The 18,629-nt window shown below is 41.4% G+C and overlaps 1 protein-coding gene across 4 annotated transcripts in view; it reads right to left on the reverse strand.

Moving 5' to 3' along the window:
* Positions 1–5,760: 5,760 nt before the first annotated feature.
* Positions 5,761–18,629, reverse strand: part of LOC132399738 (pleckstrin homology domain-containing family G member 4B-like) — a 223,190-nt gene continuing 210,321 nt past the window's right edge. For 2 of the 4 annotated variants that reach the window (XM_059980440.1, XM_059980438.1), the window contains 3 exons: positions 14,516–14,611; positions 11,010–11,074; positions 5,761–7,893 (listed from right to left, as the gene is read on the reverse strand). In XM_059980440.1, the coding sequence (XP_059836423.1) occupies positions 11,030–11,074; positions 14,516–14,611 (141 nt within the window). In that variant the 3' untranslated portion in view covers positions 5,761–7,893; positions 11,010–11,029. The remainder of the gene's footprint in view (positions 7,894–11,009; positions 11,075–14,515; positions 14,612–18,629) is intronic. The other 2 variants (XR_009514053.1, XM_059980439.1) reach the window with 1 other exon arrangement.

An 18,629-nucleotide genomic window follows, 5' to 3' on the forward strand; every position in this document is an offset into this window, starting at 1 on the left:
GCTGACAGGCCTGAAGGTAGATAACTCATTTGGACCAGATGGACTACATTACAAGGTTCTGAAGGAGTTTGCTGAAGAGATTGTGGAGGAATTAGTTGTGATAAGATAATAAGGTAGTGATAAGACCTCGTAATGGTTAAGGCTGTACAAGGCATAGGTTCAGCCACACGTGGAGTATTGTCAGCTGTTTCAGGTCCCTTATGTGACAAAAGATGTATTGCCATTCGAGAGGGTGCAGCGGAGTTTCATGAGAAAGATCCAGGAATGAAAGTGTTAACATATTAAAAGCTATTTGATGACTTTGGGCCTGTACACACTGGTGCTTAGAATAATGAGGGGAGATCTTATTGAAACCTATTGAATATTGAAAGGCCTAAACAGTGTGGATGTGGAGGGTATATTCCCTATAGTCAGGGAGTCTAGAACGGAAAGCACAGTCTCAGAAGAATAGGACATCCATTTCAAAGAGAGATGAGGATGAATTTCTTTAGCCTGAGGGTGGTGAATCTGTGGAATTTATTACCATAGATGGCAGTGCAGAACAAATCATTGAGTATATTTAATGTGGAGATTGATAGCTTCTTATATAGGTAGGCCATCAAAGGTTATGGGGAGAAGGCAAGTAAAACTATGAAGACTGACAAACAACCAACGTGCAAAAGAAGACAAACTGTACAAACAAACAACTAATTAATTAATACTGAGGATATGAGTTGCAGAGTCTTTGAAAGTGAGTTCATAGGTTGTGTTTGTTGATCAGTTCAGAGTCAAGGCCGGTGAAGTTATCCATACTGCTTCAGGAGCCTGGTGGTTGAAGGGTAATAACTGCTCCTGAACCTGATGGTTTGGGACCCAAGGCTCCTGTACTTTCTTCTTGATGGCAGCAGTGAGAAGAAAGCATGGTCTGAATGGTGGGGACCATACAGAAGGATGGTATAAAGAGTGTGTTGAGACAGGATACTGCAGTGAGTAATCTGGCTGCCCCCTTTCAACATCATACCACAATTCAATGTGCTACCTTTAAAATGGATTAGGATTTCCTGAAGTCCTGTAGCTATTTAAAGCAGTAGAAATAGGAGCCTTTTTGTTAAGCAGGATTTTTAGTAAATGTTTCCTTGCTCAATCTGTTATTGATGACCCATTGAACTTTTAAAATAATCAATGGGATCAGAGAAAATTTCAGAGTAAGAAGGACACTGTTCACTCAATTCATTTGCTTGTCAGAAATGAGGTACTGTGCACAAATTACAAACAATGGACTGTGTCCTTGACTGTCTTGGCTTCTCGTGTACACGTGCTGGGACAGTTTGTATCTGGTGAGCATTCTGTATTTACTTCCTTCCTGCCAGTGGGATCCAAACTCTCCATTTCCTCTGTGCATAAATCTGTTTTCATCTCTATATTATTCATTTACAAATCTACATCCTCATTTAAATAGAGTCTAAAAGGTTAAGGGAGCATGTGTAAGGAAACTGAAATGGGACAGTGCCTTTGAGAAAAATAAAAGGAGAAGAGATAAAAACAAACAAGGAATCATGAGAGATAAAAGGGCCCACGGAATGTTTCGAATCTGCTATCGATCAAGGGGAGAGGGTAACGGTTCATATTGCTGATCTTGTTGAGTCAATGCAGGGATGAAAACCCCCATCTTCCACTGATTTACAAGGTGAGGTCAACTGAGGTCACAGGCAGGTGGCCAGATAGTTGTGTCCATAACTCAGTAATGAACCAGACAACCAGGCTAAGAGAGGATTATTAATGGAGCTAAAAGATGAGAGGAGTGTTGGACAAGTTGATTAGGAGGAACTGGGTGGACTTGTGGTGATCTCCAATATTTATGTGCACAGTCCCTGCGCATACTGTGACCACGCCAGACCCCAAGGAACGCTGCTCAATGTCTGTGAAGTGGAAATGGTAAGAGATAGGTTTGGTAGGGAATCCAAGCTGCACACGCAGAGTCCGGTCCAGAAAGTTACCTGCTGTGCCAGAATCCACCAAAGCCTCCTGTGTGCATAATAGTCTTAGTGTGGAGGGGAACAGAAAGAGTGAGTCGGGCTATGGTGCTGGAACAAGAGGCTGGGGAGAGTTTACCAGATAGAAAGCCACTCATCTCTACTTGATGGTGCACTTCTCCTGGACGCAGTGGGCTTTTGATGTGTGGGTGACTGGCGGCTCTGCAGTGAACAGCCAAGCTCTTCCTCCTTGACCCTTACGCTCTTGGGAAGTTAGGGGATCTCTCCCTAAATACATGGGCTCTGGAGATGTCGATGATGAGGGTCCCATAGCCTGAAATGATTCTGTGAACTGAACTGGGGTTCTGGCTGATGATCTGGAGGACAATTCCATAAGATGGTTGTTAATTCGGTGGGCCAATGTGATGAGACTTTTGAAGTCCATGGACAGCTCGTCTTTTAAGTGCTCTGAGAGGCGATGATGATAATGGGCTATCTGTGCTTCTGCATTCCAGCTGCTCACTGCCACGAGTGTCCTGAATTCCAGGTGTATCTAGCACCAAGCGTGAATATCTGATCCGCTGCCTCGTTTCCATTTCCTGGATGGTCGTAAACCCGGCAAATATCAGCAGTACAACCTTCATATTGGTTACACGTGGGAATTTTATTGTCTCAGTCAGTGGCAGCCCGGGTCAGAGTTCACCCAATTCAAGAGAGAAATGATGAAGGCAATCTTGGCTCAGTCCATAACTTACAGAGATGGCTGGAGCTTGAGGTGTAAGACACACTGGGATGGGAAGTCGCAACATCAGGTTGGGGATCTATCAAAGCGTTCAGGCACCAGAATCGAGGACTCCATGGGAGGGGATTGACTGGCACGGGGTTGCTGTATCAAGGTGGAGGATTGGTTGAGAGTGGCCAGCAGATGGTGAATGCTTTCTGGGTCGTATGCTTATGCTGACAAATGACTTGTTTTAGGCAAGCAAACCCCGTTGGGTTAATCGCTGGATCACTCACCCACTAAGTAAAAGCAGAGATGTCTTGACCCAAATGCAGAGCAGCTGAGATTATTTAGCGTTGAACTATCACTTTAATAATAAACTGCAAAATAACAAGCAGTGACAGGCCACAAGACAAGAGAGAACAGATACTTAACTCGACAAGGGAACAAGGTAACTGAAGGCTAGGAGCAACTGGTTGAGGCTGGCTGGTTTGTATGAGTGAACAAGAACTGTGAATGATACTGTGAAATTTAATCTAATTTTTAGTTTAATCTCTTCTCACAGCTGTTTCATCAAGAATGCTGATGGAACCAGACAGTTCTGGGACCATTTGATGCTCCAGTTCCTTTAACTAATATTAGCAATCCTTTCTTTATTGATTACAGGAGCTGGGATGTAATTTTGCATTTGTATATTTCATTGCTGAGGCCACACTTGTTTCTAGGGTTGGTTACAATGTTATGGAAAAGACAAGGGTAAAGTGGAAAGAATGCAGAGGAGATCATTTATTTATGTATCTAGTTATACAGAGATTCAGTATGGTAACAGGCCACCTATTACATCTATGTGACCAATTAAACTACTAACCCATACATTTTTGGACTGTGAGAGGAAACCAGAGCACCTGGAGGAAATCCACGCAGTCCCGGGGAGAACGTGCAAACTCCCTACAGGCAGCGGTGGAGCTGAACCCAGGTGTAACAGCAACACTGCTGAGAATGTTGCCAGGTCTAAAGGGCCTGAGTTAAAGAGAGAGATTGGCCAGGCTTGGAACACGGTAGAATGAGGGGAATGGGGTTTCTTTTTTCTGAATTATGAGAGGCATAGATAAGGAGGGTGGTAACTGTCTTTTACCCAGGATTGGGTCAGCCAAAACTAGGGGGATTAGTTTAAAATGAGAGGGGAAAGGTTTAATAGGCTTTTTTTTCATGCAGAGGGTGGTGGGTATATGCAGGGAACTACAGAAATGGTTGAGATAGGTACAATGTTAACATTTAAGAAGTTTGTATAGGTACCTGGAGGGGAAGCACTTGGCAGGATATGGCCAAACAGAGGAACTTGGGACCAGCTGGGTGGGCAGCATGGTTGGCATAGACTTGTCAGGCCAAAGGGCCTGTACCTGCACTCTGTGACTGTATCTTGTCATGGAGGAATACAGTATGGAAACAGGCCTTTCACCCACGGAGTCCATGCTGACCACCCCTTTACAATAATCCTTCATTAATCCCATTTCATATGTACCTCATTTCCCTCACTTCCCACTGAGGAACCTGTGCAGTCACAGAGAAAAGGTACAAACTGCACACACACATGACCTCTGGCCTGGAAGCTGGATAATGAGCTAAGCTGTGGTGCTATTCCTTCCCCTATTTAGACCACCCTCCAGTTTCCTGACGATCGAAACAAAAGTGAGGGTGCGTCACTTCCAAAGGATGTCAGACTCATCTGCCAAGCTAGCAGCTGAACCACTACATTTTTACAAACACTCCATGGCCACTTTATTAGGTACCCCTGCTCATTAATGCAAATATCTAATCAGTCTATCATGTGGCAGCAACCAGTGCACAACAGCCTGCAGACATGGTCAAGAGGTTCAGCTGTTAGTCAGAACAAACATCAGAATGGAGAATAAAAGTGATCGAAGTGACTTTGATTGTGGAATGATTGTTGGTGCCAGATGAGGTGGTTTGAGCATTTCAGAAACTCCTGATCTTCTGGAATTTTCTCACACAACAGACACAAGAATTTAAAGAGAATGGTGTGAGAAACAAAAAATATCCAGTGAGCAGCAGTTCTGTGAGGAAAAAGAGCCGTGTTAATAAGAGAGGTCAGAGGAGAATGGTCAGACTGGTTCCAGCTGACAGGAAATACCCACACATTACATCAGTGGTGTGCAGAAGAGCATCTCAGAATGCACAACAATGAAGTGCATGGGCTTCAGCAGCAGAAGACCACAAATGTACAGAGTACAATTTATTAGGTACAGGAGGCATCTAATAAAGTGGCCACTGAGTGTACTTGTGTGTTTCTGGGGAACCTGCTTTAACACAGGAATTTAGGATACTCAATTTAATTCAAATACAGTTTCATCAAATATTCTGAAGGAACCAGACAGTTCTGGGACCATTTGAATCTCCAGTTCCATTAAACTCAAGGAATACCTCTAATGTTTCCTGTCTTAGTCTGCACCAATGTTCCCTGTAAGATGGGTGTGCGTGTGTGCACACACATCTTTTGCTACTAGTGCACAAAGGTATTTAAACTGCGCACTAAAGGTTGTCACCCTCTACCTCATTGGCATGTTAAGTATATGTCACAATTGTACACAATCTCATTTCCTTTCCTACTTTCTGATGCGGACAATGTTGACAACATCGAGTTTACGATGATTTGTCTGCAAATTTTAGAACTGGCTTATTTATACTGTTTTTATTGAAGGAATTAATGATTCAGTATGTCGAATTCCAAATAAGCAAAAGAACTGCTAGTTCATTTAAAACCAAATGGCTTAATGGCCATTTCAAACAACTTTAATAGCATGTGAAATGATTGATATTATGATATGCTGTCCTATAGCATATGAGAAATAATGATGTGTATTATTTTATTTCTTTTAAGCAACAAACTGGACTTGGTAGTCTACTTCACATAAAAAAAATTCAGTGTGCACATGTTGTCACCGGGCAAAAATTGCACAAGAATTTTGCACACACTGGTCAGTACAAATTAAACAGAATATTGTCTACAACTGAATGATGCACTTTAGAAAAGAAATACAAATGGGACACATTGTCTCATATCAAATGGTTCAAATCAAACCTTTAATATATGTTCAGTTGCGTAGCAACAATGTTACAGTCGCTAGATGGAAATTACTCAGTAACTCCAGGAAATTCAGCAGTTATTACATGTGATTCTAATTTACACAGGAAGGGTACATAGAGAGACTAAGGAGTGTATTTTCTTTTACTTTGTTCAGGACAACATCATATACTTTACACCACCTTAGTGGTAAATCAGAGAACATGGAAAGATATACTGAAAGAGATAAGTCAATACTTTACAATATTTTATTTCTAACACCTCCAGGGCAAGAAGATCTATGTGGAGCTGTGAGATAATGGAATGAGGGTCGTAGGGGAATTACATCACACAGTTTGCTTTACTCTGATCTAGGGACTGCTCACAGCTTTATGTGGAGTGAGTGCCCGCCTGCCAGAATGGTTACTCCACCAGCACTACTGATCTATTGCCAGGTGATTTACTAAGTCCTATCAGCTCAGTAAGGCCTTTATCAGCTTGGTCTAGGCAGCAAACTACGAGGATCAGCATGATAATCTTTAAAAGCCCTTTCATTTCTAATACTGTTGCCTTAGCTGAAGCCCTGATTATTAGACAAATATCCAGCTCTTTACAAATCCTAAGTAGGCTCTTTCTGTCACTTTTAACTTCTGCAAGGGTTGCTCCATTGTTTCTCCAAACAATGTGGCTAATCTGAAGATTCCTGCTCATTTTAGGAAGGAGAGGTAATCAGAACAACACCAAAGACAAATCCAATGTCCAAGATGATAGAGGGCTACATAAGAACTACTTTTGTCCACACTGCACCAGAATATGTGGATCCTGGATCAGCTTCTACTGCCAGCTGAGAGCCCACCAATAGACAACTCCCCTTGGGAGAACATCATACTTGAGTTGAGCATTCATACTACTACTACTACTGCTATGGCATGAATACACTCCAAGCCTTGTCATGTAACTCAAAGCTAATCACCTCATGAAACAGCCAGAGAGATCACCCTGACAACACATCTACCGGATTTCAGACACAACCAGTTTCAGGCAAGTTCTCAAATTCTAAGGCAATTAATTAGATCATCTCGGAAAGTTTTGAAACAGTTTGGAAAATAAAGTTATTTGTCAGTGCTGAGCGATTGGCTCTACTGATACTTTTGGTAGGGTGTGCATTGCTTATTCTTAGGAGCAGAATTAGGCCTGCCCATTGAGTCTGCTCCGCATTCATAGATATATGTGGTGCTTTGACTTTTCTGCCCTGTGAGTACCTGGAGGCAACAGTTTGACTTTAGATTCATTATTTCTGTGTCACCTGATGAAGGCACTCACAGAGACAGGACATAAGTTTGATAGAAGTATCTAGTACAAAGTGAGTGTTATTGTAGACTTATATGAAAGTACAGAAGTAGGGTCAAAAGATCATTAGCATCAAGAAAAGCAATGTTTTTAATATTGTAAAAATATAAAAGTAGTATAATTGACTTTGCATTTTATAACAGCATTATAACTAAAGCTAATATGTGTGCAAAAGAAGACAGCACTACAATATACAATGTTATATCAATAGGTTTTATGATACATATTAAAATATACTTAAGGATTTTAATAATTAGATGAAAAGGTTATACTTATATTGCCCTTTCCCTTTCAACCTTGGCTATGTGCCATTTTCTCCAAAAATCAAATTTGTTTGCTTAGTTTTTCCATCTTGCAATAAGTGGAATTTTCTTTTCTCATTTATATTTGTTGGAGCCTGTCATACCAAACCTTAGAGATCTGAAGTGAAAAATTAGGCTGGATATTACTGGTCAATGAACCTGGAGTAGGCACTAAACCACAGGCTCACAGAGAAACTCTCGTTCCGTGGCAGTGACCTCAGAACGTACCATGGGTTGGGTCATGGCCCATCACCTGAATCATGTGGCCAGTTCCGAGAATTAGGTCATTTCTTCTTCGAATTCTGCTGCATTATAGCATCAGTTTCTCGGAATATGAAAAGCACAATCCGTTGGGACACATCCCAAGTGGCGAAATAAATTCCCACAAATCTGTTCGCTCTGCAACTCTTAACTAGAATTAAATCTTAGAACTCAGCAGCAGCTGGGGTTCTGATCTTCCGCCAACTCTTCATTGAATCTCAGGTCCTGGTAAGCAAAGAAACCACAGAATTAGAATAAAATGTTGCAGCTTTACCTCATGAATCACACTATGTGGTGCAGATTTCATCACCAACCTCCTGTTAAAAGGAGCAACACACACATAATGGTGAAGGGTCTCAACCAAAACACTGACTATCTGTTTCTCTCCATAGATGCTGCCTGAACTGCTGAGTTCCTCCAGCATTTTGTGTGTATTGCTCCATATTTCCACCATCTGCAGAATATCTTGTGCCTCCTGTTAAAGGAATTGAGTATTCTTAAAAGAATGTGGTGCATTGCCTCCTCTTAATCAGATAGATGACAATCAATAAACGAGGGGTGTTTGATGGCTCTGGGTTTAGAGGAGTGGGTGGGGATGTCTTATTGAATCCTACTAAACATTGAAAGGCCTACAAAGAGTGGATGTGGAGAGGATATTTCCAATAGTGTAAGAGTCTAGGACTGGGGGGGGGGGGGGTGCAATCTCTGAATATAAGGACGTTCCTTTAGAACACAGTTGGGAAGGAATTCCTTGAGCCAGATGATGGTGAATCTGTGGAATTCTTTGCCACATACAGCTGGGGAGGCCAAGTCATTGCATATATTTAAAGAGAGGTTCATAACTATTTTATTAGTAAGAGTGGCAAAGGCTATGGGGGAAGGCAGAAGAATGGGGTTGAGAGGGTTAATCAGCATAATCAAATGGTGCAGTAGACTCAATGGGCTGAATGGCCTAATTCAGCTGCTATATCTTATGGTATTGTGTTTTAATTTTCCATTCTACAGATACTTAGCTAACCATAAGGCTCCTTCTCTACAGACAGAATGCCTGAAAACTGCACAAGTAGGAGAACCAGTGTTAGAGTTATGTGTGCTGTGATGGAAATTTACTGTCCAGGGCCAGTGGGCATTTTTTGCCAAACTCAGCTTTCCAACACAGTAGCTGACATCTCTGGAGATCAAAGACTGGTTTTTGAGTAAGTTAAGCTATATTCTTTGTTCAGGTTTTTGTCATAAATGGGAGCCAGTCTTCATTTCTTAATGCAAATGGCAAGCAATAATTAGTCTAATGTTGAAAGGGCAACTTTGTAAACAAACAACACTATCTATACAGCATAAGATGTTGTCCCACAGCATGAGGCCGAGTGCTCAAGAAATGCAGTTAAAAACAATAGAATTACGTTATTGTCCTTAATATAAATTAAAACTGGAAAAGTTATATAATTCAAGAAAACTTGCAAACCAGATTGATACTATCATTTAGCATAGTAAATAGCTGATCTATAAATAGTGGAAGATTTATGTACTCATGAGAGTCACCTCTCACTGCATTAATTGTAGGTACCTGGGAACTCTACTCCAGAAACTTATAGACAATCTATGTGAAAAGGTATCTGAAAAAAATATCACATGTGTGCAGTTACCCAAGTGGCAAAAGAATAGTATCAACGCAAGAGTGCAGTCAGGCTTGTTAGGAATGGCCAAGAACAACAAGTAGAATGACAGAAATGTGGGGTGAACTAGAATTCATTCCTCTTCCTTTGATTTCTACAATGGACAATTTGTTCATCTGCAATTCATTGGTATGTATTTCTAGCTTATAGGAAGTGTACCTGTGTTTTGAGAATCTTTTATAAGACAGAATTCCTCTGCGAGTTTTAAATGTGTTTTAAGAATTTTATCTAAATTTAAATTTGTGAATGAATTGTGTTTAAAGTACTTAGTTAGCTGGAAGTATCACCTCCCTGGTGGGGGGCGGCAGGGACCGATCACTCAAATGGTGAGTATTGGCAGCTAAACTCACCATGGAGGATAAACAGGGAAGTCAACTAGTCTTTGAACAGTAGGTAAGCTATTGTATAACCTCCCATACCGATCTATAGTGAACAGGACTTAAGATCTTCATTTGTGTTTAGAACTTTGCAGTCATCAAACCAAATACCCTCACAGTGCATGCCACATTCTGGTTCAGGCCACACACTGGGCTGCATTTGGATATGCCAAAGGAATTATTTGCTTTGAATACAGGTGTAAAGTTAGGCAGCAAAGAGGCAAAAGTAAAATTTGAGTTCATTGTCTTGTGCACAAGTATATGTATGGATAGGGGCATTGAAAATCTTACAGAGGCATCACAAATACGTAGCATTAGATAAACAAAACCTAAACAAAAGTTATACAAGAAAGAACAAAAAATAAAACAAAACATAAGTCCTCTTAAGTGCAAAGTGATCAAAGTAGCAACAGTGTTGCGAAACCATAGTGATTAGGGTTTTGCCAGTTGGTTCAAGAACCACTTTTGCTATGGTTGCTCTTTAAAAGAACTGCCAGTTATTCTCATTTCCCCATTGGCTCCTCTTAGCCCTGAACATATTACTTTTGCAAGTTTCCATCCAATTCTCTTGTGAAAATTTTGAGAGAACCTGTGATAGGCATATGGATAATAAAAAACATGGAGGGTTATGTCGGAGTGTTAGATTGATAGGTTAAAAATTTGGCACAACGTTGTAAGCCGAAGGGTCTGTACTGTGCTGTAATATTCCATTTTCTATAATAGATCACTGACCGGTGTACTGTTGCTGATTACTGACCTGAGCAATGATTATTTACACTGTACTGAAAGCTATTCCCTTTAAATGACTGCTATGTCACAGTTTGGCTCTGAAATAATACTAGAGGCCTTCAAGTGCTCCATTATCACAGAGGATTGTAGACAAATGCAGTGACATCTAGTGGAGTTCACTAGTCACGGATTGATGCTGCATCTCCAGAATCCTCCAGTGAATGTGGAACCCAGGAGTGGACTGGATCTCTTTAGGCAGAACCAGAGCTTCGCTCTGAATACAGAAGCTGTTTTATTCAGACTTGGGCCACCAGACTGATTGGGTCCATGGGAGATAGGCTACTCCGACCTACCCTTTCAAGTCCTCTGCAAATACCCCAACACCTGATCTCAGCCTGACTGTGACCCCAACCCTCTCCAGCACAATGCTGCAACCTCCTGAACCCACCTCCCCAACCCTACAACCCAGTTTCCCAACTTGGTCTCTAACAAGTGAGCTTCCAAGTCCCAGGAGGAGAGATCCTCAGTGAACATGCATCTGGTAGCAGATGTAAGTACGTACCAAAGTGGTGTTCCAGATGGTCAGACGGCTGTTGATCGTTTCACAGGTACATCAGGTGATTTTTCCTACAACAGAGCAGTACATTGTAAATAAAATAGACAATAGACAATAGAATCAATGAAACCAGACAACAATTAGTTGCAGAAGGTTTAGAAAGGGGTCAGAGGAGATTACCAGGATGCTGCCTAGACTAGGGGGCATTTATAATGAAGATAGGTTGAATGAGCTCGGGCTTTTCTTTTTGGGCAAAGGAGGATTAAACTTGCTGGAGATGTAAAAGGTGATAAGAGGCATAAATACAGTGGATAGCCACAGACATTTACCCAGAGCATAATGGTGATTATAAGACAAAAGACCATAAGACATAGGAGCAGACTTTTCAGCCATTTGGCCCATTGAGCCTGCTCCACCATTCAATCATGGCTGGTCTTCTTTTCCCCTCCCTCAGCCCCACTCCCCATCCTTCTCCACATAAACTTTGATGCTGTGGCCAATCGAGAACCTATCAATCTCTGCCTTCATACACTCAACGAACTAGCCTCCACAGCTATCAGTGGTAACAAATTCTACAAGATCACCACCCTCTGGCTAAAGAAATTTCTCCACAAATCTGCTTTAAGTGGATGTCCCTCTATTCTGAGGCTGTGCTCTTTGGTCTTAGACTCCTCCACAATGGAAAACATTTACTCTGTCTAGGCCTTTTAACATTTAAAAGGTTTCAATGAGATTCCACACCCCCCATCCAAAATTCCAGTGAATACAGGCCTAGAGCCATTAAGCGTTCCTCATATGAAAACCCTTTCCATGAGACCATATGACATAGGAGCAGAATTAATTCTCTTCATTCCCAGAATCATCTTGTAAACCTCCTCTGAACCCTCTCCAATGCCAGCACACTTTTCGCTGACGAAGACCAAAACTGTTTACAACACTCATGGTGAGGCCTTACTAGTGCCTTATAAAGTCTTCGTGTTGGCGCATGGCCTAGTGGGCAAGGCATCAGACTAGTAACCTGAAGGTCACTGGTTTGAGCCTCAACTGAGGCAGTGTGTTTGTGTCCTTGAGCAAGGCACTTAACAACACATTGCTCTGCGACATCACCGGTGCCAAGCTGCATGGGTCCTAGTGCCCTTCCCTTGGACAACATAGGTAGCGTGGAGAGGGGAAGGTCGGTCTCCGGCAACTGCCAGTCTCCCATACAACCCTGCCCAGGCCTGTGCCCTGGAAACTCCAGGCGCAGATCCATGGTCTCTCGAGACCAACGGATGCCACACACAAAGTCTCAGCAACACATCACTGCTCTTATATTCTAGACCTCTTGGGCTCCCGAGTACCTTTGCATTTCAGACTTCTGGATTTTCTCCGCATTTAGAAAATAGTCTGCACTTCCTTCCACCAAAGTGCATGACCATGCATTTTCCAACATTGTATTTCATTTGCCACCCTCTTGTCATTCTACTCAGTCACAAAAATGCATCTGCAGATGCTATGGATCAAAGAATAAGTACAAAGCTGGAAGAACTCAGCAGGTCAGGCAGCATCCGTGAGAAAAGAGTAGCCAACGTTTCCGGCTGAGACCCTTCATCTACTTAGTGAGTCTGCAGCCTTCCTGTTTTGTCAACACTACTTGTATCTCCACCAATCTTCATATCATCTGCAAACTTTGCCACAAAGCCATTTATTCCATACAGCATAAAAAGAAGTGGTCCCAACAACAATCACTGTGGAACATCAATAGTCAGTGGCAGCCAACTGGAAAGGGATCCTTTTATTCCCACTTGCTGCCTCCAACCAATCAGCCAATGCTCTAACCATGCTAGTAGCTTTCCTGTAATACCATGGGCTCTTAACTTGGAAAGCAGCCTCATGTGTGGCACCTTGTCAAAGATCTTCTAAAAATCCAAATATACAACATCCACTACATCCTCTTTATCTATCCTACTTGTAATCTCCTCAAAGAATTCCATCCGATTCGTCAAGCAAGATATGCTCTTAAGAAAACCATATTGACTTTGTCCTATTTTATACTGCGTCGCCAAGTACTCCTTAACCCGATCCTTAACAATTGACTACAGAATCTTCCCAACCACTGTGGTCAGGCTAGCTGGTCTATAATTTCCTTCCTGCTGCCTCCCTCCTTTCTTAAAGAGTGGAGTAACATTTGCAAGTTTTCAGTCCTCTGACACCATGCCATCAGTTAACTCATCAGGTTCTATTGATAAGTTCATGGCCTAAGGTAGAAGGAGATATTAACTTCAAACTTTCTGCATAATCACTCAAAGGGTTGATGTGCATGTAACGGGAGCTATATAACTCATCTCCTTCTACCTTAGGCCACAAACTTATCAATCACCCCACCTGTAGACACTTTCTGGAGGTCCAAGATCCGTATGCTCCACGACTGCTGGACCAAATATAAGAGGAGACTATATTGAAAAATAAATGTGTTAGGTTTTATAAAAGCGAGTGTGTGTGTTTGTATGTATGTATGTAGATAGACAGACATATATACACATGATAGGTGTGATTCAGTATGTAGAGTTGAAGTAATTTGTGGTGTTAATGAAAGACAGTGCAAATATTGTAATGATTTCTCAGTTTTGTACATCCCCAAGGACATTATTATTCATCATTGTGAGTCAGCAACACATGAGGATCTCCAAGATTGGTGCCCTTCACAGGTTACCTCAGAATGGGACATTTTATATAGGACACTGTCTGTTGGATTTATCTTTTGCTTAACTTCACTCCATAGAAACATAGAACATTGCAGCACAGAAACAGGCCTTTTGGCCCTTCTTAGCTGTGCTGAACCATTTTACTGCCTAATCCCACTGACCTGCACCTGGACCATATCCCTCCATACACCCCTCATCCATGTACCTGTCCAAGTTTTTCTTAAATGTTAAAAGTGAGCCTACATTTACCACTTCATCTGGCAGCTCGTTCCACATTCTTACCACTCTGCGTGAAAATCCCCCCACTAATATTCCCTTTAAACTTTTCCCCCTTCACCCTTAACCCATGTCCTCTGGTTTTTTTCTCCCTTAACCTCAGTGGAAAAAGCCTTCTTGCATTCACTTTCTCTCTACTCATCATAATTTTATATACCTCTATCAAATCTCCCCTCAGTATTCTACGCTCCAGGGAATAAAGCCCTAACTTATTCAACCTTTCTCTGTAACTCAGTTTCTCAAGTCCCGGCAACATCCTTGTAAACCTTCTCGGCACTCTTTCAACCTTATTAATATCCTTCCTGTAATTCGGTGACCAAAACTGCACACAATACTCTAAATTCAGCCTCACCAATGCCTTATACAACCTCACCATAACATTGCAACTGTTCAAATCTATACCTTGATTTATAAAGGACAATGTACCAAAAGCTCTCTTTATGACCCTATCTACCTGTGACGCCACTTTTAGGGAATTTTTTATCTGTATTCCCAGATCCTGCTGTTCTACTGCACTCCTCAGTGCCCTACCGTTTACCTTGTATGTCCTACCTTGGTTTTTCCTTCCAAAGTGCAATACCTCACACTTGTCTGTGTTAAACTCCATCGGCCATTTTTCAGCTCATTTTTCCAGCTGGTCCAGCTCTTCTAAAAGTTAATAATGGCAATGTAGTGAAAATAGATTTTGCATGAAAATATACCATATTTAGTGTATTTTTGTATTTGGTCAGTTTTTGTCAACGTTATGTGACACAGAGCTGTCTGAAACCTTATGCAAAGCAATGCAACTGCTTCAGTTAAGGGAAAAAGGTTAAATATTTCTATATTTAAAGAATCAAATTATGAAAAAAAAATTAATGTGAAAAGAATTACTGTAACTTTAGATTGAAATTGAACTACTGTGTGCAGGTTTCATCACCCTGTTACAGGAAAGATGTGTCGAACTGGAAAGAATGCAGAGAAGATTCAGGTGAATGTTGACAGGACTAGGAGGCCTGTGTCATAGGAGGAAGTTTACCAGGGAAGGGACAGCCTAACAGAAACGCTTAAAATTATGAGAGGCATAAATAAGCTGGATGGCAACAGTCTTTTGCCTTGGGTAGGGGAGACTATAACTAGTTTAGAGTGAGAGGGGGAAGGACCTGATGGACTCGACAATTCATGTTCTCTAATCAGTATCCATTGAGACCCTGGAGGAGTATGTAAGCTGGCATTCTGAGCAGACAATACCTTCAAGTGCGCTCTGCCGCTGGCTTCTCAAATGGAGATTAAATGTCTGCAAACATTTTGCCAAACTCGGTGATGTACCAAGTCTCTCCAAATAGCCAACCCAAGCTACTATTTATATATTTATTTTTCCATGTTTCTATCTATCTGATTTTTTTTTTGTATTTGCACATTAGATGTTTATCCAACATTGTGTGTAGTTTTTCATTCATTCCATTATATTTAGAACAGTACAGCACAGAAACAGGCCCTTCACCCATAATGTTATGCTGAATTGAATAAATTAACAATCGAGTGCCAACTAATCTAATCCCCTCTGTCCACACAATGCCCATGTCTCTCAATTTTCCTCACATTCATGTGCTTACCTAAACGTCTCTTCAGAGTCCCTCATGTATCTGCCTCTACCACCTACCCAGGCAATGCATTCTAGACACCCACCACTCTCTGTGTACAAAAAACACTTCCCCCACACATCTTCTTAAATGCATGCCCTCTTAGATATTTCAACACTGGGAAAATGGTATTATCGGTCTACTCTATCTATGCCTTGTCTTATAAACTTCGACTCGACAGATCTCCCCTCAGCCTCCACCACTCCAGAGAAAACAATCCAAGTTGACCCAGCCTCTCATGAAATCCTATGCACTCTAAAGTGCAGCATCCTGGTAAACCTCTTTTACCTCCCCTCCAAAGCCTTGACATTCTTTCTATAATGGGGTGACCAGAACTGTATGCAATACTAAAAATGTGGCCTAACCACAGTTTTATAAAGTAAAGCGGCAACATAACTTCCTGACTTTTGGACTCAATGTCTCACCTAATAAAGACAAGCATGCGATGATCCTTACCTCCTCTAAACCAACCTATTAATTTATGTAGCCACTTTCAGGAAGCTACGAACTTGGACCCCAAAATCCCTCTGCTCTCTTGCCCTTACCAGTATACTGCCTCTTTCTCTTTGACCCTTCAAGAGGCACACTTCACAATTGGCTGTGTTAAACTCCATCTGCCATTTTCCCACCCATATCTGCAACTGCTGTATTCTTTGCCAATCTTCTAAACTATACCCAACACCACTAAACTTTCTATCATCTGCAAACTTACTAGCCCACCCATCCACACAAAATGCTGGAGAGTACTTGGATTTCCAGCATTTGCAGATTTCCTCGTGTTTATTTTTTCAGCTGGGTCATTTATATACATCACAAACAGCAGAGGTCCCAATATGGATCTTTATAGAGCGCCACTAATCACAGACCTCCCGCTACAATAAGTCCCTTCAACCACTACCCTCTGTCTTTGATGGGCAAGGCATTCCGAATCCAAACGACCAATTCACCTTCTAATCTTCTGGATGAGACTTTCATGAGGGACCGTGTCAAACACTTTACTAAATCCATGTAGGCTACATCTACAATAATCACTGTCATTACCTCATCAAAAAACTCAATCACTTTAGTAACACACAACTTCTTTGCAAAGTCATGCTAGCTCTCGCTGATTAGGCCATAGTGTTCCAAGTGCTCATCAATCCTATTCCTAAGAATTCTCTCCAGTAGCTTCCCTACCACTGACTCAGGACTCACAAATTTCTTTGTTCTATTGTGAATGCCCTTAAGAAAATGAATCGCAGGATAGTATATGTTGATATATATGTACTTTGATAATGAATTTACTTTAAACTTTTTCAAGCAGAAGGTGGTGAGCATATGGAATGAGCTGCCATAGGATGTGTTCAAAATTCAAAATTCAAAGTAAGTCTATTATCAAAGTACATATATGTCACCATGTACTACCCTCAGATCCATTTTCTAGAAGGCATTCAAAGTAGAACAAAGAAATGCAATAGAATCAATGAAACACCACACAGTAAGACAGACAACAATTGTAAAAAAGGCACCAAACTGTGCAAATATGAAAAGAAACAATACAAACTAAATAACAATAGATAAATAAACAATAAATATCAAGAACATGAGATGAAAGTGAATCCATAGGTTGATGGAAAAGTTCAGTAATGGGGTGACTAGTGGTGTGCCTCAGGGATCTGTATTGGGTCCAGTGTTGTTTGTCATATACATTAATGATCTGGATGATGGGGTGGTAAATTGGATTAGTAAGTATGCAGATGATTCTAAGGTAATAAGCATTGTGGATAATGAAGTAGGTTTACAAAGCTTGCAGAGAGACTTAGGCCAGTTAGAAGAGTGGGCTGAACGATGGCAGATGGAGTTTAATACTGATAAGTGTGAGGTGCTACATTTTGGTAGGAATAATCCAAATAGGACATACATGGTAAATGGTAGAGCATTGAAGAATGCAGTCGAACAGAGTGATCTAGGAATAATGGTGCGTAGTTCCCTGAAGGTGGAATCTCACATGGATAGGGTGGAGAAGAAAGCTTTTGGTGTGTTGGCCTTTATAAATCAGAGCATTGAGTATAGGAGTTGGGATGTAGTGTTAAAATTGTACAAGGCATTGGTAAGGCCGAATTTAGAGTATTGTGTACAGTTCTGGTCACCAAATTATAGGAAAGATGTCAACAAAATAGAGAGAGTTCAGAGAAGATTTACTAGAATGTTACCTGGGTTTCAGCACCTAAGTTACGGGGAAAGGTTGAACAAGTTAGGTCTTTATTCTTTGGAGTGTAGAAGGTTGAGAGGGGACTTGATAGAGGTATTTAAAATAATGAGGGGGATAGATTGAGTTGACGTGGATAGGCTTTTTCCATTGAGAGTAGGGGAGATTCAAACAAGAGGACATGATTTGAGTTAGGGGGCAAAAGTTTAAGGGTAACGTGAGGGGAATTTCTTTACTCAGAGAGTGGTAGCTGTGTGGAATGAGCTTCCAGTAGAAGTGGTAGAGGCAGGTTCAGTATTGTCATTTAAAGTAAAATTGGATAGGTTTATGGACAGGAAAGGAATGGAGGGTTATGGGCTGAGTGCAGGCCAGTGGGACTAGGACGAGAAGGGCCAAGATGGCCTGTTTCCGTGCTGTAATTGTTATATGGTTATATGGGTGAGTGAAGTTGAGTGAAGTTATCCCCTCTGGTACAAGAGCTTGTTGGTTGAGGGGTAATAACAGTTCCAGAACCTGGTGGTGTGGCTCCTGAGACTCCTATACCTTCTTCCTAATAGCAGATGCAAGAAAAGAACATGGCCTAGATGGTGGGACTACTTGATGATGGATGCTGTTTTCCTGTGACACCACTCCTTGTAGATGTGTTCAATTGAAACATAGAAACAGAAAACTGACAGCACAATACAGGCCCTTCAGCCCACTAAGCTGTGCTGAACATGTACTTACCTAAGAAATTACCTAAGGTTACCCATAGCCCTCTATTATTCTAAGCTCCATGAACCTGTCCAGGAGTCTTTTAAAACAACCTATTGTACCCACCTCCATCAACGCCACCGGCAGCCCATTCCACATGCTC

This window comes from Hypanus sabinus, chromosome 9 (assembly GCF_030144855.1).
Source record: "Hypanus sabinus isolate sHypSab1 chromosome 9, sHypSab1.hap1, whole genome shotgun sequence".
Taxonomy (NCBI): Eukaryota; Metazoa; Chordata; class Chondrichthyes; order Myliobatiformes; family Dasyatidae; genus Hypanus; species Hypanus sabinus.